This window comes from Boleophthalmus pectinirostris, unplaced genomic scaffold, assembly GCF_026225935.1.
Source record: "Boleophthalmus pectinirostris isolate CB_2022bp ecotype Guang Dong unplaced genomic scaffold, ASM2622593v1 HiC_scaffold_7, whole genome shotgun sequence".
NCBI classification, from domain to species: domain Eukaryota; kingdom Metazoa; phylum Chordata; class Actinopteri; order Gobiiformes; family Gobiidae; genus Boleophthalmus; species Boleophthalmus pectinirostris.
The window spans coordinates 25,442,765-25,467,747 of record NW_026571473.1 but is presented as its reverse complement, the minus strand read 5'-3'; the positions used below and the strand labels follow the sequence as shown (position 1 = coordinate 25,467,747).

The 24,983-nt window shown below is 38.1% G+C and overlaps 2 protein-coding genes across 2 annotated transcripts in view; both read left to right on the top strand.

The window, feature by feature from the left end:
* Positions 1–816: 816 nt before the first annotated feature.
* slco2a1 (solute carrier organic anion transporter family, member 2A1) lies at positions 817–20,539 on the top strand. The gene is made up of 14 exons (XM_055165125.1): positions 817–1,195; positions 8,226–8,363; positions 11,969–12,131; positions 13,783–13,995; positions 14,473–14,571; positions 14,669–14,808; positions 16,271–16,343; positions 16,657–16,821; positions 17,342–17,537; positions 17,623–17,770; positions 18,084–18,247; positions 18,332–18,396; positions 18,592–18,712; positions 19,916–20,539. Exons 1-14 carry the CDS (start codon positions 1,136–1,138, stop codon positions 20,034–20,036), a joined length of 1,866 nt encoding a protein of 621 aa, XP_055021100.1. The 5' UTR covers positions 817–1,135; the 3' UTR covers positions 20,037–20,539.
* Positions 20,540–22,261: 1,722 nt separating this feature from the next.
* Positions 22,262–24,983, top strand: part of rab6ba (RAB6B, member RAS oncogene family a) — a 56,305-nt gene continuing 53,583 nt past the window's right edge. Inside the window, exon 1 of the mRNA XM_020918797.2 lies at positions 22,262–22,614. Within this exon, the coding sequence (XP_020774456.1) occupies positions 22,545–22,614 (70 nt within the window). The 5' untranslated portion in view covers positions 22,262–22,544. The remainder of the gene's footprint in view (positions 22,615–24,983) is intronic.

Below are 24,983 nucleotides of genomic sequence, written 5' to 3'. Positions count from 1 at the left end.
CCTCTGCACCCATGGTTTAGAGGAAGGACGACAGACTGGATGTTACTTTCAATGCCATGAGTCATGTTTACCACACGCTTGTGAATTCTTTGGCAATAACCCAGTCTGCTGCAAACAAGGGCACCAAGCAACAAGAGGAGGTATTTGGTCAGTGGAGATGATAATGGGGGAAGACAACATAGTGCAATTTTAAAAAGATACTCACAATTTCAGTATTCAGTGTGCACAGTTTATTATTTGATCACATTAAGGACAATGCTTGTACAGTGTGTAGAAAATCAGGCTGAACTGCAAAAGTTTTAGAATATAATATCTGCTACAGGCACATATAAACATAAATTTAACAATATGTGAACTTCTAGTGTAATACAAGTTAATTATCCTAAAATTAAGATATTTAGTAGCAGAGACTGCAATTAGGCAATTAAAGACATTATGGGCCTTGCTTGTCATGGAAATGAGAGCTTTGCCACATTCATTTATTAGCCTTAAAGGACTACTATACTATGGTTCACTCTCTCTTAATTACAGCCCTAACTGAACTATAAATAGCCTAAATATCGGAATACTGTCAACATTGTTCTGTGTTTTTCCACGCTCTTTAATTGCCTCATCTTGCCTGCCTCTTACTTTTACCTGGAGTAAATTGTTGTGACGCAAAAAGAGCACAAAGTTATAAAAAGCACGTCTCTGCGCACTCATTAGCGGTCATTATCTTCTCTGCTCACTCTAGCTCCGGGCAGGGCCAGTCCGGGGCCGCATACCGGGACTAATGAAGCATTTACCCTCTGAACAGTCTGAGCTCTCATTTCTACCACGGCACAACATGACTAATTGTTTAGCAGGTCATATTTATTTTTTTTCACTGCTGCATTGTCGTTTATAACAGGTTTGTGCACGCCGGCGCAGGTGAGTGACGCAGTCCATCAGCAGGACGCACTGTTCTTCTCTGAAATAACCATTCACAACTTTCAAAACACTTTACGCGTGGAGTGGGGGAGCCGTGGGCTGAATGCACTTCTTACATCAGCACTGACACGGATACAAAAGCAGAGCAGCTACAGGGAGGCAGGCCAAAAACTCTCCACAAGTGATCCATACGAGCTGTGTGCGCGCACTGACGAGACGCGGCGTAATGGACGTACAGTCACTGAAAGAGGTGAAGAAGCCGCGGACACTGGGCTGCAGCATCAAGGTAAGAGCAGGAGAATAATATTAATATCATTTTTTTGAATGGTAAATCTTATGGGCTGAGCTGCATTTTAGTCCTGCTCATTTACCTGGATGTTGTTTTCAGTTGTGGTGAATAATAATTATTGTGGCTGCTTTGGTCTGTTTTTAATCTTTTGTTAAATGTTTACGTCTTATCCTTTTAACATTTACGTTTGGAAAAAACAAGAGAGCTTTTATCTCGAGGACATTGCATAAGTAAGTATAGGCATAGTGCAAATGTGAATTATTGTTGCCTGGAGCTAAAATTCTTAGATTCTCCAAACAAACCCTCTGTGGAGTTGTCTGTTAATCATGGCCCTACAATAGAAGATTAATGTAATCATTTGTCTCATAATTATGTAGCTCCAGTAGATTTATTATGTTAGGTCTATAAATGACTCCAGTACAACTGATAAGAACGGGAGACAAATGAAAATTAACGACAAATGTCTGTTTATAAAGCTGACGATTAGTGCATTGCATTATAACTTTTTATTTAAATTCCCAGTAAGATTAACACAGACAAACAAGAAATTGTGCATGCTGTAGTTATAATAACAACATCTTAAAAGCTTTAAGCATGAGCAGAGCCTATCTGCACAACAGAAGTGTGAAAAAAATGTAAGAGTAAGAAAATGTAGAACGCAAGTACACACCTCAATAGGTAACCTACTTACTCCTGTCCCCATCAAATCCCCAGTGAGAAAACTGAATGTTTACTTTATATTTCATATCACTGTGCACTCAATAGTGATAAAACAGAGAGAACTTTACTAGTAATGCGAAACCATCTTGCAATTTACTGTCAATAATTAAATGTAACTTTAAAACACATCTGTCCACTGATAAGGCTGTTTGTTTAGTATATATTTTCTTAGCATGATTGGTGATGAGTAACTTTACATTAGTAAAAGGACACAGACTGTGGTGGGTCTGTCTTGTTTGAACTTTAGTTTCTAAATAGGAGCATAGAGGAGGAGGAAAAATCTGCCCTATCCCACGCAGCAGGAGCGCACCTCGTCTCACTGTACACTGTTTATACAGAGCGAAGAGGGCAGGACTCCTCTTCATCATGTATGAAGAAGACACATACGGCTGCTGGGAGGAACATCTATGCTTCATAGTTTGTTTCATCATTTTGATGGATGGTTGAACAGTTTTCAAAAAATAAAATCTTCTTCCAAATATTTTAATGTTAACAAATTATTACATTTCATAACCTTAATATTTGTAACATTTCCAAATTCACATTCCAATCTTTATGATGGACGTACCAGACATTATAGGTCAAGAAGACTAGAATTAATCTTAGCAAAGTAGTTTTTTCAATTTCATTTGGTGTCAGAATTGGGATAATTCCAAATGAATTTCAGGATACTGAGTAATTCATCAAATCTAAACCAATAGTAAACTAAACCAATAGTAAACTATGGGCTAAACCAATACCTTCAAAGAAGAGCTGCCTATAACCCGTTTCTAAAACCAGAACAACATCAGGACTCAGCGATGGTTAAAGTGGGATTACACTTGGAGTATCAGTGAGGATTCATTTGCCAAAGTCTTAGACTTAGGTTCCTATCTTGATTACAATCTTCCACCTAAACTTGGGTCAACATTTGTCTTTCTTGGACACATCCCATAATTCATTTTCCCTGGCAGCTGTACACACTGTTCGGGACATGTTTTTACTACTTCAACTGTTGCATCATAAAATTATCCAAATGTGGAGTCCATGTTTGGTTAACGCTCTCACATTTTTTATTAGAACTATTACTTATGAAAAGATTGAGATTGTTCTTAAACAGAATGATTAACTGGCCAATAAAAAAGAGAGAGGAGGAAAGGTTGCCAAGTTGCCATAGCAATACTAAATCAGGAGATAAATTGTAAATGACTAATGAGTTTGTTGTTAAAGGGCCAATATTACGCTTTTTTCTGAGGTAACAACATTCTAACACGGCTTAAAGCTCACAAGAGTCAAGTTAGCGTAATATAGGACTTTTAAATATGTTTTTCCTTGTTTAGCTTTATGTTTATCATTGGATTACGGCTCATTTTTATCCTTGATTTTATTGTTGTTAAAACTGCATTAGACTTTTTAGTTCACATGGGTCGCTGGTCAGTGGAACCCAGAGACCAGTTTGACGCACTGCAGTGGTTTATTTTTTTATTTGTTTATTTATATGGACCTCATTGGCTGAAGGCAGTGCAGTGTAAAATTTCCATTTCATCAGCACAAATACATATACATTAAATTGATATTTCATAGCAAAAATCACATTTGAGTTCAAGTTCATGATTCAAAAACACATTTACAGTCCGTTTCATCTTCATTAAGCACGTGACACTTGAGATTCTTTTTAAATAGTTGTTTGTTTTTAAGATGCCTTATTTCAGTAGTGAATATCGATACAGAACGCTTTTCTTCATAAAGTTAGTCCTGAGGTAAGATGTAGTTAAGTTCCCATTACTAACAGTTTTAGTGCTATACTTGTGCACATACGCACTATTTGATTAAATATAAAAGCAAGTGTTTTTAAGGTCAGCGTGTTGTATAACAAGGTGCCCAGTGTAACTTGTACTCAGTGATTTAAATTGACCCATGACGGAGTGGAATAAATCTGTTCTCTGTGAATTTTAATTGAGCAGCAACACACAAATCTTGCTGGTTTGTTTTGAGTCACTTGCATTCATACTAAATCTTTCTGAGCTGCGTAAGACCGCACTATGGTCGAGAAAAACTGAGCTGATATGGGGCTGACGTCTGTACACTGTTTATCTCTGGGTTCAATCTCCTGATCATGACACCACCGTGAGTGTGCACAGCCAATACAATGAGCTTTGTTTGTGACATTTGTGGCAGTTTGTCTCAGTTACTTTAAAATAGTTTTTACCAGAGTTACGTTTGCTCAGTTATTTATATTTATTTGACAGGTCTTCCTCCAATTATCAGCACAATCACTTGGAAGAAGACAATTTTTGTGTTAAAAGTGTGCAAAAAAAAAAAAAAAAAAACCCACAAAATTTACTCTTGTCTTGTCTTGAGCTTTAAGCCATGTGAGAATGTGGTTACATCATCAAAAACATACCTTTCACCTTTCAGCTTTCAACTTTATTATTGTCCCAGAGGGAAATTGTTGTGCAGCAGTGTCAGACATATAATAGACACACAATACAACTCAATAATACACAGGCAAAAAAAGAACAGGAGATGTAACCGCATTACAACACGACTGATCCAAGTTATAAGAGAACGTTCATCCTAGTTATGACTTCAGAAATAAATTAAGTCTGAGCGCTCTGAGTCCTGATCCGGGGCATTCTCAAACAGCGCCGAGAAGGATGTACTGTCCCTTTAAACTCCTCAAGGTGCGAGTGGTCAGGGCTCTGGAGTTGTGTTTTGTTTCATTCACATGTGTTTGGGTAATCCAGCATTATTAGTCTTGCAACGCCAAAGCTCAAAATAATTTCACCACCTTGAGATGTCATGAAGTTGTAGTTTTCAAGTTAACAGTTACGTTTTATCTTTAGTTCAGTGTAGGGATGTAACAATATCCAAATCTCTCGGTATGATATTATCACGATATGCATCTCACGGTATGATATTTATTGTGATATTTTGAAGAGGCTGATATAATTGTAGATAGAACACTTTTTTGCTTTTAAAATACCTTGACAAGATTTTGGTGTGAATTAATTCCATCATAATCCCAAGAATTCAAGTAAAAAAACATATCTCTTCATGTTGTCTGCACTGAAATGAATCATGGGATATGTAGTTTCTGATGTTCATAAGGTGTTGCTTCTATAAAACCATTTATTTAAGCAAAGAAACTTGTGATTCAATATATTGTGACAGCCCACGATATTATTGTGAGACTTTTGACGATACGATATCATGATATTTTGGTTATTGTTACATCCCTAGTTCAGTAGACATGGGCAATTCCACAGTTGAAATGATCCAAATGATTTTACTGAAGGTGTATAAAGTTTAAAAACACAGTGGAGCACATGGCATCACAAGGTGGAATAGAGTGTTTTCTGTTTGAGAGAAGAACCCAGCCTAAATATGCAGAGTTTGTGTGTTAAAAAGAAATAAAACACAACTCCAGGTCTGTTTGTGATGAGGAAACAACATTAGAAAATACTGTAGATCAGCAGTAGGGGCCTTTTAAATGGCAACACAAAAATGGCAAGTCTGGATGTGCCTTGTCACAGCTCTCCTCGCACACATCTGAAGGTCTGAATTTGTGCTCTAAACTTCCCCTGATTCTGCGCTCACAGCAGGAGAGTGTACAGTGACAATCACCCACAAACACCGGGCTATAAATAATCTTTAAACTCAACAGAAACAATAAATCAGGCCTCAGAGCGGAACGTGGCGCTAGACCCTGCTCTCCTCGCTAATGGTAGGTGGTCTGGTTTATGCAACGACTTGGTCCCACCTCAGGGTTTATTGTGTGTTCCCTTGGTTTAAGTTGATATTAGCATCCCATGTGTGTAATAAGACATGTAACGTAGACATGTTTATATAACAACTTGAAGGACTCTAGCTGTTAAGTTAAAGATGGTTGGACGTACAGAAATCATCTGAAATCTAATTGGATTTTTAGTTTAGTACATGAGGCTGGTTGCGAAAAGAAGGGCATCTGATGTGGGAGTGGATAACTTTGACAAAAATAAAAATCTGGTAAATTTGTTCTTCCATTTTGATAAAAGTGCAGAAATATCACTTTTTACTCTGACAGACTAGACCAGTGTTTCCCAAACCTTTTTTCTGGGGACCCATATTTTAAAAGTCACAAACCTTTGCGACCCAAATCAATTGACGTTATTCGTAAATCATAAAGGTGGATTTGACCATTATTTACATTAATGAGGATATTTTATTGTTGACTGAGCGAGTGTCTCTCTGAATTACTCAAGTTTCAAACAATGAAAAACAGTAATTGAAGCAGCAATAAAAGTCATACATAAGTTGCCTATTTGGACACTAAATGTAGCCCTGTATACAAGATGTTTGAGTCTTGAGGTCATATCTAATAGTTTTAATAATAGACAATAAACTCACTATTCTAATTTTGCATATACCTAAAACAATCATTTGAATATTTTTACATAACTCCCACCCTGTGATCTGTTATAAAAAGAAATAAAAGTCAATGTAAAAGTCCTATATTACATAAAATGGAATAATTTAAGACATGTTATAATGTTACCTCATTTTACCTGAAGTTGTTTGATTCACACACCTTTTGTTATTAGTCTGTCTACATCTCTAAAGCCCTAAATGCTCTACTCCACCTTGTGATGTCATGTAGTGGTAGTGTTCAAGTTAACAGCTACATTTGATCTTTAGTTCAGTAAAGATGGACAATTTCAGGGCTGAACTCATCCACCCATCCATTTTCTTCTGCTTATCTGGGGCCGGGTCTCAGGGGCAGCAGTCTAAGCAGGGACTCCCAGACTCCTTCCACCCCGGACACTTCCTCCAGCTCCTCCGGGGGAATCCTGAGGCGTTCATCCAAATGATTTTAGTGAAGGTGTATGGAGTTTAAAAAGCCAATATGCCAGATTAGTGCGGTAAACGTGAATGAATGAAACAAAACACAACTCCATGTGTGTTTTTGATGAGGAAACAACATTATAACAGGTCAGAAAATAGCGTAATATCGGCCCTTTATTAATCTAATAATCTAACTATCTGACACCGCTTTACTCCAAGAGAACGGACCACCACAGAGATTAAACAATGTCTCCAAAAATATTTAATAAACCTTATATGTGCTTCCTGGCCCAGTACAGGTCGCTCTGCTCTGATTGGTCCGTTTGAAGTTGACCTTAGCCTGGTTATGTAAACTTGTGAAATAAACTGATGGAGCTATTTGCTTTTTGATCACAGACAAAGACTGCGTGTGATCTGGACTCTTTCTGGATACAGACTCCTGATTAAATATTAACAAGTGTAAAGGACTATTGTGTGAGTTTTAGTGAAGCACAAAGCCGGGTTTAACGGAGCATTAACTGTTCTGAGCACAGAGAGCCCGGGTCGACCTGCAGAAGCACAGACTCGGAGCTGGATTCGCCTTTGTTTTCTCAGTTAAATCCATCCTAATCTGAGCAGTATCTTCAGCGTCACTCATGCATTCACAGGCTCAGGGAACTAAAGCCAGCGCTGTCTTCTCCTAGTGTCTGTGAATGCCTCGCGGAGCACGTACAGACCTCACCGCAGTCTGTCGAGTCCAGCCTTTCAACTCTTCAATTTATATAACGTCAGATCCCTTTTCACTGCGTGTGATTGATGTTGATTAAGCTCAAAAGCTTCAAAAGCCAAATATGTTTGCCTTTCAGTTTCTTGTCACAGCTCAGTCCGAATGAAAGAAGTAACACTGACTCAAATCACCTTTGGGTTACATAAATTCAGTAGCAAATTTGTACATTTGAATGGCAAGACCCTGCATGTTTTTCAACTCTATGACTTTTTGAAATTCCTATAAACATGTGGTCATGAATGCACTCAAACCTTTTAAAAACTCACGAAAACACATTTAGAAGCTCCAGAGAAATATCATGATAAACTATAATAAACCACTTTATTATTATTCCATTATTCCACTGACACAAAGATCATTTCAGTAAACAATTTTTAAACAACATCATTAAAAGGCCCAAGCTGCAACAAATAAACAGCAGAATAAACCAATGATTAGCCATTAAAGTTATTTATTCTACCCTCTACAGCTCAAATTTAACTTTATTACATAAAAAAGGCAAAAATCTCCCCACAAGAAATTGAACATAATTAGAAAGCTACTACTAATTCCTGTTGTAATGTCCTATTGTAGTGGTACATCATTCATGGAGAGGATCAAATATATAACATGAATAATAAAAATGCATCTCTAAATGTAAAACTCATTGTGTTCAATTTGCGAGTTAACTGTTGTTATAATTTTGAGCGCTACAAAAATAAATTGAAAATTGTAATGAAATGTGGTGTTTTATTCCAGCTGTTTGTGCTGTGCCATGGCCTCCTGCAGCTCTCTCAGCTCCTCTACAGCTCCTACTTCAAGAGCACCATCACCACCATCGAGCGCCGCTTTGGCCTCAGCAGCTACTCCTCTGGGACCATCTCCTCCCTGCATGAGGTAAGGGACTAGACCAGGACTAAACCAGGACTAAACCAGGACTAAACCAGGACTAAACCAGTACTGAACCAGGAATAAACCAGGACTGAACCAGAACTGAACCAGGACTAAATCAGGACAAAATTAGGGTTAAATCAGGACACAATATTTAAGTCTAGTTACTTCAATCTGCAATTATGTCCCTGGGCAAGACACTTCAGTCAAATTGCTATGTGAATCATGAGCATGAGTGATTGGTAGTGGTCAGAAAGGTCATTGACGCAGATTGCTGCCTTGTTTTGTTTAGTCTGCCACAGGGCAGATGTGGCATTGCCCTGTGGTAAATACATTAAAGCCATTATCATTGTTAAGATGAATTATAATCAAATCAACTTTGAATCAGGTCCATAAACTTGGTCTCAACTGGTCATTTTCCTCCTGCCAGGAGCCAACATAAACACATCCCAAGATAGAGATAGCTTTATTTCAAGGTTACCGATGACAACAGAGGAACTGGGGAACAGGCAGCACTTCCTCACATACAAGAGGACTGTGTGTATTTTGGAAAAGTTTACCGCTGATTAAACACAGGATTGTTTAATGAGGAAAATTACTGGGCTATTTCACCTTACCTCTGCACGCCGAAAATCAATCAAGTAATTTTGTGCATTTAAAGGTCACCATGTAACTTATTCCACATTATGACATTTTACTAATCTCAAACAGGAGACGCCATCTGACCAAGTTACAGGTCAGGTCTGAAAAAAATGTAGAAAGTTAAGTTTAATGCCGTACTGTAGTGCATTCCAGACAATCCAATTCACTTTATTTCTATTGCACATTTCACAAACAAACAGTTTCCAAAGTGCTGCACAAATTAGGGGTGTCAAATTATCGCGTTAATTGCGATTAATTAATTACAGTCATATTTAGCGCGTTATGTTTTTTAATTGCGTTAATCTCATTTTTAATCTCTAACTTTACTGTTTCTGTATGCGAGTTGCTTTATTATAAAACCTGTTTTTATGTGTTGTTAGGACAATAACACACACACACACAAAAACCACATTTATACATTTTTTTTTTTTCGGTAATTCCACTCATTGCCGGAAACCCACACAAAACGCGCGCAGTAAGAGCGATGTGAACGTCATGTTAAAGTTGGCGGCGTCAGGCACAATGGACGAGGTCGTAGAGCCAGTAGAACAGAGGCAGCAGTGCACAGGTAAAAACACATTCGTGTCTTGGAAATTATTCTCCCGACGTGAAATATAAAAGAAAATAACTAATATAATATCGCCTACAACTTAAATGTCACTGGTGAAAACAACGTGCATAGGCTCATGATGTCTGCACTACTGTCCTATAGTGACCTGCCACATGAGGGGACACACACGCAAACACACACACAAACACAAACACAAACACAAACACACACACAAACACACACACACACAAACACAAACACCTTCATCATGGTCATTAACCTGAGAACGCGCGGACCACGTTTCCTCCCGTAGACACTGCGCGGACACCGACGTGCTCCCGTGAGCCGCGTGTGGATCGTGTTTTCTCGCGTATACGCGGCGTAAACCGAGCTTCCTCCTGTGCGCCTCTAAACCAGAACTAACACCAAGACTAAAACCAGGACTAATCCAGTCCAGGACTAAACCAGAACTAAAACTAGAACTAAAACCAGGTCTAAACCAGGACTAAACCAGAACTAAAACCAGAACTAAAACCAGGACTAAACCAGGACTAAACCAGAACTAAAACCAGGTCTAAACCAGGACTAAACCAGGACCAAACCAGAACTAACACCAGGAGTAAAACCAGGATTAATCCATTCCAGGACTAAACTAGGACTAAAGTAGGACTAAAGCAGGTCTAAACCAGGACTAAAACAAGGACTAAAACCAGTGATGTCATATATAAAGCATTTCTCTATCAATAATATTTTTAATATAGTTAAGGAAAGACTGGACTTTTTATTGTCTTTAAGTAGACAAAAGTTATTATGTTCAGATTTCCTCGTCTTTGCTACTTTACAGCAAACAGTTTCTTATTCATGGAGACTTGGGCTCAACAGCCAATTTGGAGAGATTTGTTAAACAATAAATTACTTTATAAAGTCACTTTTTTTGTTCTATATCAGTCTTTTGATCTGCCACAATAATGTAATAATGAATTTAAATGAAAATACCTCAAATTGAAGGCTTTTCTCAGCCATTTTTAGGTGAGATTAAAATGAGATTAATTAGATTAATTAATTACAGATCATAATTAATTAATCTCTCAATTTTTTTAATCGCATGACAGCACTAGCACAAATACATAATAATAACAACAATAATAAAAATGATAAAATAAACGCTCAGTTTGAATCATACTCGTCTTAAAATAATAAAACCAGTAAAATAAAATAAGAGCAAAATCATAGAACAGCAATAAATAAAACCAATAAAATACATAAAAAATAAATAAAATAAATGAAAGACACAGAGAACCACACAACTCACGTGGTGTTAAAAGCCAGAGAGTAAAAATGGGTTTTAAGACTAGAGAAGGCATTAACATCTCCAATGAAGCAAACTCTCCAGTAGAAATTTGACATAATGCACCTTTAACTTTTTACCGACTCAACTTTATATAAACCAGGTGTAGACCAGGTCAATAGAGCTGAACCAACCCTAAGTGAGCTGTGTATACTGTACTTTATTCAGCTGCATGAGCCTCTGTGTAAGATCAGAATGACTCAGGGTTTGGCTCTGAGCTCGGTCACAGGTCGATAACTGCGAATGAAATCATTGTGCTGACACTTTGTTCAGTATCTTTTCTCTGTCAGTTCAGACGTCATCGGGAGAATCAAGTTACAACTCCAGATTTGTCTATTTCACAGCTTTTGAAATCTGAAAACAAAAAGTATATATATATATATATATATATATATATATATATATATATATATATATTATATATATTTTTATTTTTTTTTTTAATTTTTTTTCTAGCTTCACTATTACCCAGCTAATAATTTAACAACAGTTTACAACAGTTTAATTAAGTAAATTTAACACTGTTGCATATTGACATATTGTTTATTTGAATACATTTGTCCACTTGTCTTCTATGCAAACCTTAAAGGGTCCATATTACACTATTTTTTTTAAATCTATTTTTAAATGCTTTCTCATCAAAAATATAACTTGAATTGTGTTTTATTTAAATAAAACACATGTTTAACACACAAACCCTACATATTTAGGCTTTCTCAAACAGAAAACACTCATGATGTCATGTGGTAATACAGGAAGTGTTTCATGTTTTTTAAAAGTCCATACACTTCTGCTAGAATAATTTGGATAATTTAAGCCCTGGAATTTCCTGTTTCTACTGAACTAAAGGTAAAATGTAGATGTTAACTTGTTAAGGTTTGGAGCTACAGACAGACTAATAATGCAGGATTACTCAAAAATGTGTAAATGAAATGAAACACAACTCCAAGTATGTTTTTGATGATGTAACAACATTATAACATGTCTTAAAGCTCACCAGAGTTAATTATTGCCTAATATTTACGACCTTTAATGTAAGTATGTTGTCTTGTGTGTGTGTTTCGTCTTCAGGTGAGCAACACGGTGCTGATCGTGTTTGTGAGTTACTTTGGCCACAGAGTTCACAGACCGCGTTACATTGGAGTGGGAGGGCTGTTGATGTCAGTGAGCGCCCTCATCCTCACTCTACCTCACTTTTTGTCCGACCCATACGAATACGACTCAGTGCTGCACAGTGAGTATTGATTTAAAAAAACATGGAAACTGACTGACTTTGGACTACTATATACAGAGCGAACTTTTTCTCTGTCTCTGTAATCCTTTAGCTCTCCACATGGGGTCCATAGCAAAATAAGACTGAATTCTGTCACTAGTTTTAAAGTGAATACGTTTCAACACTCATCCAGAAGCTTATTCAATTCTGATGCAGCTCTGGTAAGGGACTGGCTTAAATATATTTCTCTGAAGTGAGGCGCTCTGAAAGTATCACACCTAGCAGTTTTTAGGTTACGTTAGAAGTAGAAGTTCTATCAAACGTTTGGGCCAAAAATGGGCCAGCAGTGGTGGGCCAACAGAGGATGACTCAGAAACATCTTACCCATCCTGACATTTTTATAGTTCAAACCTGTAGGAATGATAACTTGTATATACATGTCGATACCAGAGCTACTTTGGAATGAATACAGCCTTATCATATAGCATTTATACATGATCTTTTGCAATGTATGATCATTTCTTGAGAATAATGAGTAGACTAGAGTTCTGGATTAAACTCCTGTGATTGGCTGATGTTGCACACAGAGCACAGACTTCTCACAGGGCTGTGCTGAACCCTCTGGCACCACAGTGACAGTGTGACCCGTCCCACATGAACAAATCAGCCTGAAATATTTATGAACCAAAGCTCACCACCTCCTCAGTCGCTCTCCATAGCACACAGCTTTAGCCTCAAAAATATCTGTGCTTTGGATTCAAGTTTGGAGCTGGTGTTTGGAGAAAAAAATGTGTGGTTTAACAATGCAAATGTAGAATGATTCTCAAATCTAGTCCCAGTAAATAGTCAGCTGGTTTTATTCTTATTAGCTCTAGTTTGGTTCTGGTTGGGTGCTGGTTTAATTACTTTTTTAGTTGAGTTCTGGTTAAGTTTTGGTTAACGGACAGATATGTAAATCATTGTTTGGTCCTGGTCATGTACCATAGATTTGAAACACTTCTTTAGACTTCTTTCAACTTATTTCAAGGGCTTAGTTCAGTCTTTGGCCCTACCTCCTCAGTCTTTATCTAAGCACTTGCATTAGTAATGTGTGGAAGAAGATGATACTTGGAAAGCTAAAAAAATTCTAATGTGAAGACTAGGAAATGCCTTATTAAAACTGTCTGTGCTCCCAAAATGAACTCTACTTAACAGGATTATTATCTCCCTGACTCCAGCTCCAAAATGAGAATCACCTCCAGGGCTTTTCATTTCAAATATTTTTCTCTCTCCTGTCACTTTTATTTTGCTCTTAGACCTCGTCCTGTGCCTCCTCCAGTGGGTCAGACATCCTTCAGGAAATTAAACCCTGAAATTACCACATCTCCTTCCTTAGCAGACTTCTAAATGAACCAATTTGCATTTTAAAGATACAGTCATATTTTGGTGGTAGTTTCTTCCACATTATAAAACATTTTACAGTGTATTGTAGTGTCTAAAATTTCTATTGTATTAGACTATTTATATTATGACACATATGACACATTAATTGACAGCATAAAGTGGTAAGTGGGAAAGAAAACAATACTTTTACTTTTAAGATCTCAAGTCTATTACCAGAACTCATAATTCATTTGATGTGTCCAGCTCTTGCGCTTATTTTTTAAACTCAATATAACTTTCTGTTCTTCAGACCGCCATGACATCTGTAATCTGCACAGTAACTCCACCCAGCCCGAGTCATGTGGTCGCGACGATACGAAGCGATTGGCCGAGAGCAGCACCCTGTGGCTGCTCATGGGCATCGCTCAGCTGCTGTTCGGGGTCGGGTCGGTGCCCATTCAGCCGTTTGGCATCTCCTACATCGACGACTTCGCTCGCCCCGGGAACTCTCCTCTCTATATAGGTGAATGGTCACAACATGCTCTGTGGAGATACTAGAAATATTTCTGTATTACGAAGAGGTGTAGCAAAAATATACATACAGTGTGTACATTTTGGTTGCACAAATAGTGGAATTTGTTTTAATTTGATGGCTTGTATGTCATTTTAGTAGCTTTTATATATATTTTTTTGCTTTTGTAACTGCAATATAAGCTGTGCAAATATTACATAGTATTAGTGTTAGTATTAGTACAGTATTAGTACCAGTAAGCATTTTATTTGTAGCTTTTTGCAAGTAACTGATTTAGTTATCATAATTACGTTACATAATTATTAGTTTAGTTAGTTTTTGTTTAAGTAATAGAACCTGATCTTTCAAATTATTAGTCGTGCTCTTACTATTTTCACACACAAAAAATTCAAATAATTGTGTACCATAAAATGTCCACAGTACTATCACATGTCTATATTCCTAAACACATTGTCCATTCTTTCCCAGCCATCCTGTTTGCCATCTCCGTGTTCGGCCCTGCCTTTGGTTTCCTGCTGGGTTCTGTTATGCTTCGTATCTACGTGGACATCAACAGATCTGACTTAGGTAACACTTTATTTACCTTCTCTGTCTCATCCCCCCGCCCCCTGTTGTGTGATATCTAACCCACTCCCTGCCTCCTCCTCTCTCTGCTCCTGTTCAGAGGCCGAGCTTGAGCTGAATCCATCTGATCCGCGTTGGGTCGGGGCCTGGTGGATGGGCCTCCTCATCACCTCGGGCTGCCTCTTCCTCACCTCTCTGCCCTACTTCTTCTTTCCTCGCAGAATGCCTCCAGTGCAAAATGTACGACCATGTTTTTTAAATGCATAAATGCTCCTGAGATTAGAGCTTCTTCTCGTGCTACTCAGGGTCCTCAGCAGTTTTAGTGTTTGTTTTAATAAGATACACATTTCAGATATATGAAACACAGGCACAACAGGCTCCAGCTACGAAGTCCTGACCAATTACCTCTAGTTCAAGATACTGACGATTGTCTATATTTATCGAGCTATACTGACCTCTACTGGCCACAAGCAGAAGTGAATGCTTGGCTTCCTTTAAAAGAAAAAAAGTAAAATGCTTTGTAAGCCAGAAAAGGCAATACTAGTTGAAGCTCTATTGCTTATCACCTTATTTGAAACTTGAGGCACTATTGACTTCAATCTAAGTGTTGGAAAGTAACCAAGTGCCAAAAACACAAATACAGAATACTTTTTGAGTGAATACAGAGTGCAGGTTTTTTATTGATGGTATTCAGAATGCACTGCTGTGTTCTACCAAGGGCACTCACTGCCAGCTTATTCCTTGTTATCTTTATCTTTGTCATCAGTCTCCCTACAACCATACTGAGGCTTCATGGGTTGCCTTCTGATGGTAAATAAACCTGCGTTAGAACTCCAACCTCATGCCTCTTCTTACAACTTTCTGTCTACTTCAGTGTATTCTACAACACTATCAAAAATAGAAAACACAGCTCTTGCAGTGTGTGTATATGCATTTTCCTTCTCTAATCAGTAATAAATATAATAGATATATATTATATTATTATATAGAATATAATAAAAGTAATAAATAAATGTAAAGCAAACAGTCCAAGAACCAAGTGGTTTTAATGTATGTAGTGAAAGAGGACATGAAGAGGATTCAGATGACAGTGTTAGATGAATGCCCAAAATCATGTTAAATTCAAACAGAATATGACCATGTCAGTATAAGCCCTTACAAGCAAGTGCAAATGTTTTGTTGCAAAAGGTTTTGCAATTTCCTGTTTATTTAATCCTGTAATGGTTTGAACATTATAGCTTTGCATGTTGCTGTGTCATTTTAATAGTGAAATCTCCTGGTCTTTTGTAACTGCCTTGTAAAATTCATGAAAGCCTTTGGAGTCAGACGCTGAAAATCCCAATTATGTTTTTGACAGCTCCTGTTTTGATAGCATGGGCTGCTTGGTGCAGTTATTGCTTTGAGCTTTTTAGTTCAGTCAAATGTCACCATGTCGTGATGAATGCTACATAAAAAGACTTCAGAAAAGAGAGAGTAAAAAGAATTTCTGTTTGACAAATCCAATCACCCGAGGAATAACTGAGCAGGAGGGAACATGTAGGGTCTGAAGACAGGCTTTGAATTGGGCAAGTGCAGATACAACAAGAAAGTAAAGGCTTGATTATAGTCTGGTATCTGGATCAGTCCTGGTTTAATCTTTAGTCTAGACCTGATTTTGTGTTGTTTTAAACTTTTTTTAAGTATTTCTTTTTGTTTTTGTTAGGTGGTTGAACCTGAAAATGACGTAAGCAGTGATCTGAAGAAACCAGATGTGTCTTTACTGGAATTTCTCAAAAGTAAGTAAAAAAACAGGGAATTATGGTAACTAAAAGTATTGAAACTGACTATAAGCACCTTTATTTGCTCTAACAGGTTTTAACTTTTCACAGCCTCTAAGGAATAAACATATGAATTGTAGAATAGGCTATTATTCTAAAAAAATTTCACATATCAAGTTTTAATGTTGAGTTAGTCCAGATATTGGCACACTTTAATTATTTAAGATACTTAAAAAGAAGACAATTATATCCAATGTTTAAAAAATGTGAAAATTAAATGACTATTAGGCCTAAGCTTCTTGACTTTAAATCCTCTCGTCTTTTGGCTCAGTGTTTCCGCGGATGTTCGTGCGCCTCCTTCTCAGTCCTCTCTTCCTCCTCCTGGTTCTGGCTCAGTGCTGTTTCTCCTCGGTGATCGCAGGACTCGCCACTTTCCTCAACAAGTTCCTGGAGCGTCAGTATGGCGCCTCAACGGTCTCTAGCAGCCTGCTAGTAGGTATGTTTACCTCTGAATATAGGATTTTAATTATATACTATACAGCCTCTGCTTTTATGAGTGAAAAGAGATAAGGAAATGATTGGGTTGGTGTTTTTTTTATTGTATGTTATTGTTGAATTGTGTAAAGTGCATTAGGAAGCAGTAATTTCCCTACATGTAGTGAATATATGTGAATATAGATTTTGAACTTAATTACGATCAAAAGAATGTATTAGTGGTACCTCTTGATTCTCGATCTTCCAGGTGAAGTCTCAGTTTAGTCCTGGCTTATTTTACTCAGTTACCTGCTTTTGCGGATAGCATTCTGGTTCAGACCCAGTTTAGTCCTGGTTTGGTTAAAAAAGTAAAAGAACCTATGTTTGTCCCACAATATAATATGGTTTATATAATATGTATGTATATGTTTGTAGTTTTGTCCCAGTTTATGGTGGCTTTCATCAAGTAAAAGAAAAGTAAACTTTCTAAGATCTAATATTTATGGAGTTATGGAGTTTTATATCCTTGTTTTTCTTCCCAGGTGCTGTGAATCTGCCTTCTGTTGCTGTGGGGATGCTGATTGGAGGAGTGATCATGAAAAAGACCAATCTCTCTCTAAAAACCATCCCTCGTTTCTCTGTGTTCATGCTGGTCCTGTCCACACTCGTCTGCGTCCCGCTCTTCTTCATGGGCTGTCCCACACAGAAAGTGTCTGAGGTCAACACGCGTCAGGATGGGTGAGTGAAGACAACAGTTTTATAATGATCAAATATTTGAACAAATACTCTTTTGTTTGACATTGTAAATGAACTCCCTCTTTAGGTCGATGCCCAGGTGTTACTCCAACTGCTCATGTCCCACCAGTGCCTTCCACCCCGTGTGTGGGTCCGATGGTGTAGAGTACATCTCCCCTTGTCACGCCGGCTGCACCAACTTCACCAAAGTTCCCAACAACACACACAAAATCCAGGTGAGCCTTTAAAACCTTTATTTAACTGTGAATGCTTTTACAAGAGAATCCTGGCCCTTGAATGCAACTTAATTTGTTTTTGTGGCACTATTGGCTTTCCATACTCCATTTGGGCCCTTGTTGGTGTGATTACATATTGAATAGGCAGCTTAGTCCTAGGACGGCTATAGACAAAAGCACTTCGCTACCACCAATGAACGCGACTGTGGAGTGAATACTTGACTTTGCATGCCTTGAAAAACTCACTATTTCCATAATGTCTGTATAACTTACCAGTGAATAAAGTATATTGTATTCCTTCTCGTCTCCACAGATGTATACAAATTGCAGGTGTATCCCAGGTGCTCAGGGATACGCCTATCCCACCTCTTGTGCAAACAGCTGCCCTCACCTCCTCATCCCCGTCATCCTGGTCATTTCTGTGGCTGCTCTCATCGCCTGCTTCACCCACAACCCCATGTACATGATGGTGCTCAGGTAAGACAGAAGTACACTTACGTAACTACAAAATGACTAGTCTTTCTCTTTTCTATGGCATAACAACAGTATTTATCATTTCAGAACGGTTCCCTCTGAAGAAAAATCATTTGCCATAGGAATACAGTTTCTGCTAATGAGAGTGTTAGGTAAATAATAACTTTTATGCATTAAGAAAATTGCTTTTTTCTTCGGCTTCAATTCTGCAGCTGTAATTTCATATTCTGGTGCAAATCTTCACCCAAACCTAATATTTTCTATCTTAGCTCATTACAGAAATAGACTTTTATGTAAATTTTTCATTTAGTAACGCTGCCCTCTGCTGGTGTTTGTCTTGTTTTTAGCTTGGCTTCCTGCCCCAGCTCTGTTTGGGACGGCCATCGACACATCTTGTATTTGGTGGAGGCGGATGTGTGGAAGGAAATTCAGCTGTGGATACTACGACAATGATATTTTAAGAAACAGGTATTCAACAACATTTTTGCGTGATCTTCTTGTTCAAATTACCACTCCTATTTCCTTTCAAGTCAATTCATGAAAGCAAGTCTATGATATGAATGATGTCACGCTAAACCCACTACAATGACTCAAGTATTCAGAGGAGGTTTGAATGTGGTCCAGTTATCATCAATATTCAAGTAATGTAAAAATCTACTCCAGTGATTCCCTAAAAACTGGGTCAGGTCTCCAATGTCGCACCAGGAAGAGGTTATATGAAGCTACATCTACAGCTTATTTAGCTAAATCATTGTTTTATTTAGTCCGTCAAATATTAAATAAACCGTCTGGCCAAGTTGGTTTGATGACCTTTTTTGCGCCATAGACCGGTTTTCTGTCCACGTGGACCCGGGGAGGGGGGCGTATATAAGAAGAAGTGTGCGCGGCGTGAGGAGGAGTAGTGTGCGGCATGGTTTAGTACTGGTTAAATCCTGTTTTTGTCCGGTTTTAGTCCTAGTTTATTCTTGGTTTTAGACCAGGTTTAGACCTGGTTTAGTCCTGGTTTAGACCTGGTTTAGACTTGGTTTAGACCTGGTTTAGACCTGGTTTAGACATGGTGTAGTCCTGGTTTTAGACTTGGTTTTTAGTCCTGTTTTAGTCCTGGTTTTAGACCTGGTTTAGACATGGTTTTGTCCTGGTTTTAGTCCTGCTTTAGAACTGATTTTCAACTTGGTTTAGACCTGGTTTAGACCTGGTTTATTCCTGGTTTTAGTCCTGGTGTTAGTCCTGGTTTTAGACCTGGTTAAGACCTAGTTTAGTCCCGGTTTAGACCTAGTTTAATCCTGGTTTAGTCCTGGTTTTAATTCTGATTTAGTCCTGGTTTTAGTTCTGTTTTTTTGTTCTGGTTTAGTTTTGGTTTCAGTTCTGGTATAGTTCTGGTTTTAGTTCCTGGTTTAGAGATGTGGCCTGCGCGGCGCACTGGAGGAGGTGCGGTCTATGTGGCACAAGGGCGTATGGAAGGAGGGGTTCGTGCTTTCACGGCCCGGTACCAAACAACCCACGACCTGGTGCCGGTAACCCTTGATTTAGGTAATTTGTAACTGATGGAGGATTGCTTAAAATGAATAAGAACACGGTTTGGATTCAAAAGTTTAGATCTAAAAGCTTTTACATTACAGTAGGCCCATATTGTCCAGAAAACAGTATTTGTAAATCCTTGTGTCTTTGCAGGTACTTGGGTCTGCAGGTGGGCTATAAGATCATGGGCATCGTGCTTCTCATGCTGCTGGGCTGGAAGGTGAAGAGGACTCAGGAGTACAACCTGGAGAAAAGACCAGAAGGACCCCTGTAGTTCTGGTCAAAACCGGTTCATCCTGGTCAAATCCTGGTCTAGTCCTGGTTCAATCCTGGCCTAATCCTGGTTTAGTCCTGGTCCAGTCTTGGTCTGCACTGCACCTAACTGGTTCACTTTCAGTGTCTGTGGTTTTAAGAGTCACTTTGGACTTTTTGCATTTTCAACCACGCTGCTGTTAAAGGGGATAAACCACAGTCACTAATGGGCTAAACTGACTTAATCTCCAATGAGCCTAACGTTGTCTACACGCAGGCTGCTTTGGATATGAGGGGCGTCTGGTGAAATTTTCTCCAGAACTATTTCCATTTGCATGTTGCAGTGGGAACCGATTTGTAACTAGTTTGTATAGCTTAATATTTAAGTTTTATTTTAGTGTTTTGTCTCATACAGTGAGACACATTTCACCTATAATAACAGCATGTGTAGCTTGTGTCACGTTTTATATTTTTACCAAAAAGTTGTATCTGTTTTTAATCAAATAATAAATCACCCATGCGTTACTGATGTTTGTATCTTTGTTCCTGATAAATAAATTAAAATGCACTCATATAAAATAATAAAATGTATGCTCTACATTAAGGAAAAAACAAAAACAAAAAAAACACTAATACATTATATCCAATATGCCAATTGTGTCACTTTTTGAATGCTTTTTAAAAAACAAGGAATCAAGCTATATCAGGGTGACCAGATGTCCCTATTTACCTGGGGCAGTCCCAGTTTTGAGCCAGCAGATTTAACCAAAACCAGAGATCTGTCCCAGTTTTATAGAAGAAATGTCCCAGGTGTCCCTATTTTTGCCCAATCTGATCCCTGCCAACTGTAAATAGAGGCACACATTGTCATTTCTTTAGGTAAAATACAGAACAGCTGCTTAAAAATGACAAAATGTGACTATATGACTCACATTAGTGCCAAGTGCATAACCATTTTCCTTAATTACGCACTCGTTTCACAATTTTATTATTACCAACCAACCTAATCCAGGGACGTCTTAGTTTTTAGTCACCCTAAGCCACATAAATCACATTTGCTATGCTAAACTAAAGTTATGCTCACACAAACTGACAATAGTTAGTCCAGGCTGTATTGCACAACACTTGGTGACAATACTGGTAAAAAAAAAAAACTGGCACACCCCCGGTTTGTGGTGGTTGGTAATAATAAAATTGTGAAACGAGTGCATAAATAAGGAAAATTGTTGTGCATTTGGCCCCATGACTAACATGTGAGCCAGTATAGTCACATTTGCTTTGTGTTTTGATCATTTTTAAGTATCCTTTTCTGCATTTTACTTGAATAAATGACACTTGATGCTTCTCTTTACTGTTGGCATGTGTCAAATTTGTCAAAAAATAGGGACACCTGGGACATTTCTTGTATAAATCTGGGACAAATCAATGGTTTTGGATAAATCTGCACTGTGGTTGAATTGGTTAAATATTGGATATTGGATATTCAACACATTCAAAAACATTTAACTTGTAATACATATCAAACAACTTGTGACGTTTTCATAATTATCCAGGGTATATATCACAAGACAGTAATTATTTAAAAAAAAAAAAATCATACTATGAGCTGATTTAGTGCATATTTGTGAATACATTTAACTTGTGATGTACAGATGTGGACAAAATTGTTGGTACCCCTCTGGTAAGGAAAGAAAAATCAATAATGGTCAGTGGGCAATGTTTTATTTCTTTCTTTCTTTCTTTTTTTAAATAATTACTGTCTTGTGATCTATACCGTGGATGATTATGAAGATATCACAAGATGTTTGAAAAGAATCGGTGATATGGGCTACACCACAAGTTAAATGAGTGTTGAATTCACAAATATGCATTAAATCAGCTCATAGTATGATTTTTAAATAATTACTGTCTTGTGATATATATTCTGGATGATTATAAAGACATCACATGTTGTTTGAAAAAAAATCACTGATATGTATTACAAGTTAAATGTCTATGGGTGTGTCGAATATCCAAAATCCAATATCAAACCAATTCATCCGCGGTTCAAACAGCTGGGGCAGGGGACACAGGGCTCAAAAGTGGGACTGTCCCGGGTAAATAGGGACGTGTGGTCACCCTATGAAAACCAGATCACACAGGAAAAACCCTATAAGCAAGTTTACAGACAGTTCAGCAGCCAAACTGTTCAGTGCCTGTCCCACTCAGCCTCCGCCAACTCACTGACGTCATGTTGTATCAGCTCGATGAACGGGGAGCGGAGAGTCTCTGCTGCTCATGCGCACAACGCCCTCCCCGGCTCAAAAAACCTACCCGAGCGTCACGGACCGGTGCAGCAGCGGCGGCGGCGGTGGCACTGTTCCCATCACGAAGACCAGAGACCGGGGCGGACTGCTGCACTGCCTGCCTGCACTAGAAGCGACTCCGCAGACCTCTCCATCAGCCACCCTCTCCGCTTTACGCACCGGGAACGAGTGGGACTATATTACCGCTTCTCTGACCGTGAAGGCAACCCCCCCGCACCCCCAAAATGTCCGTGGGCAGCGACTTTGGAAACCCTCTAAGAAAATTCAAACTCGTCTTTCTGGGAGAGCAAAGTGGTAAGACAGTGTTATTTCGAGTTATTTTGTGATTTTGTCGCGTGATTTCAGTGGTTTGCACCTGCTACTGCATAGGCTACGGTCTGCTGATGATGTGTTGTAGCTAAACTTTGATTCATCACCAAATCTTATTGTAAATTTAAGGAAAAAAAAGTCACCTTATGTCACAGCACGATTTCTAAAAAGCCAGTTGTGACAGTCAAACAATGAACTGGCTTGGACTGGAAATGCAACTTTTTGAATGACCAATGAGTCTCAATCATGATTTTATTTTTATAATTCTTTTGTTATGACCGATAAACATGTAATTTGTGATTGTTAACAGTGTATATATTAGAAGCCCTATAGCTCTCTCTGTGATGGAAGGATGGATGAAGTTATATTTGAGACACACCCAGACAGAGACAGAAGAGATGCAATGAAAAGTTGAAGTCCTTTGTATTGCAATTTTGTTTTTGTGTGGTTAATCCTGGATCTATACTTTTGTTCTTCTCTAAAGTTACTCCCAAAATAGGAAAAGATTCTAATCTGTCGTCAGTGATCTGCATATGTATAATTTCATGGTCGTCATTGCTTGGTTAGTGCTGCAATTTACTGCTGCTTTTCATGCATTTCATTAACACATCACATCAGAATGTTTGAGTAACAGTTTCACTTTTGGTACTTGTCACATTATAAAAGCTCACAGTAGCAAAATTTGGCTTCATTTTGAACCAAAAGAAAGCACAAAGTAAAAATGATTTCTCAAAAATGAGGGCACATGATCTGCTTTATCTGATTTATGGACTACTACATTTCTTTATTTCTTAATCCTTTTTCTGAAACCTGAAGAAATGGCCTTCGTTTTTCTATTTTGAGCATTCCTTCTTTCATAACCATAATGAATCACAATACAATTCCATTTACGTTTACATTTTAAGAAGTTTGACCATCCAACTAGGCAAAATGGATGCAGACACTTTATCTTCCACCTGTCGTTTATGGACTACTAATAAGACCACTAATGCATACAATAATGAATGTGGGATTATAAAGTGATTTACTGGTGCATTTTGCTGACGCATGCAGACTACAGAACTGCATACCAACATCACACATCATCGCATTAATGTATTTCAGTTTTTTTTTTTTTTTGTTGCTCTGTTTGGTCTTACGTTATCCAAACAAACCACATTAGTCACGGCCGGTTCCTTCTGAAGACTTTATTGATCTGTGTGGGGTCAAGCATTAGTCTCATAGCGTCCCATTACACATGCACACGGACCGGGGCTTAAACAGACGTAGATTTATGTTTCAAAACCTCCAGGTGAACCAGGCTTTGTGACACTGCTCTAAAGATGGCTGCACTGTCTCCTCCGTCTGCATCAGTGACCGCAGAATGAGTATTGACATTTGAAGACGTCCTGCAGTTTGAGCCTGAGATATGACTGTGTGCTCCCCATAGAGAAATGTGATGGACTTGTTTTCTGTACGGGAGACTTTATGATGATGGATTGAGCAGCTGACATGTACCAAATATGACCTTATTGTTTGGTATGATATGATTTTTATTTATCATCTGGCACACTGGGTTTAATAGTTGTGCTTTTTTACAGACATGGGGACTTAGGGTTTGTCTTTATGGTGGACAATAATGACAAAAATTAAGATCTTGCCATATTTTTGGAGTATTGCCAACTGATATATCGCGCAGATATTTGAACCTTTTAGAGTATTGGAAGTATCGGCCTTAAATCTCCAGCACAAGCCAATTTAGTTTTGGCTGATCTGCTGCCTAAAGAGTACATACAAATAGAGGTGTAACGATATCCAAGTCTCACGATACGATATTATCACGGTACGATATTTATTGCGATATCGTGGGAAAGCTCATGATATGGTGGGGAGGCTCACGATTAGAGATGTAACAATATCCAATTCTCTTGGTACAATATTTTCACGATATACATCTCACGGTACAATATTTATTACGATATTTTGTGGAGGCAAAACTGAATATGCTACTTTTTCCTCTTAAAATGCCTTGACAATCCAAAGAACTAAGACTTAAAAGTGCTTAGAACTGTTATTTCTTCATGTATTATGCACTGAAATGGAACAAAGTATCATGGTCTATGTAGTTCCCTTTGTCTTTTTTAGTGCTGCACCATAACTCTTAATTTAAGCAAAAAGACTTGTAATTCGATATATTGTGATGGTCCATGATACTACTGTGAGTACTTTGACGATACGATATCACGATATTTCAGTTATTGTTACATTCCTACATACAAAGCTTTCTTTTAACTATTAATGAGAAGACATAACTGCACCAAATGTGACTACAGTGTTCTTTTTAAAGGTCTGTGGTTAAAGGCTGTGAATGAGTT

What these genes read in the sequence shown, in the direction of transcription:
- slco2a1 (XM_055165125.1), top strand. Translation starts at nt 1,136, where the DNA reads ATGGACGTACAGTCACTGAAAGAGGTGAAGAAGCCGCGGACACTGGGC. An exon ending in CACTGGGCTGCAGCATCAAG is followed by an intron (nt 1,196 to 8,225) that starts GTAAGAGCAGGA and finishes GTTTTATTCCAG; the next exon opens with CTGTTTGTGCTGTGCCATGG. An exon ending in GAACTCTCCTCTCTATATAG is followed by an intron (nt 13,996 to 14,472) that starts GTGAATGGTCAC and finishes ATTCTTTCCCAG; the next exon opens with CCATCCTGTTTGCCATCTCC.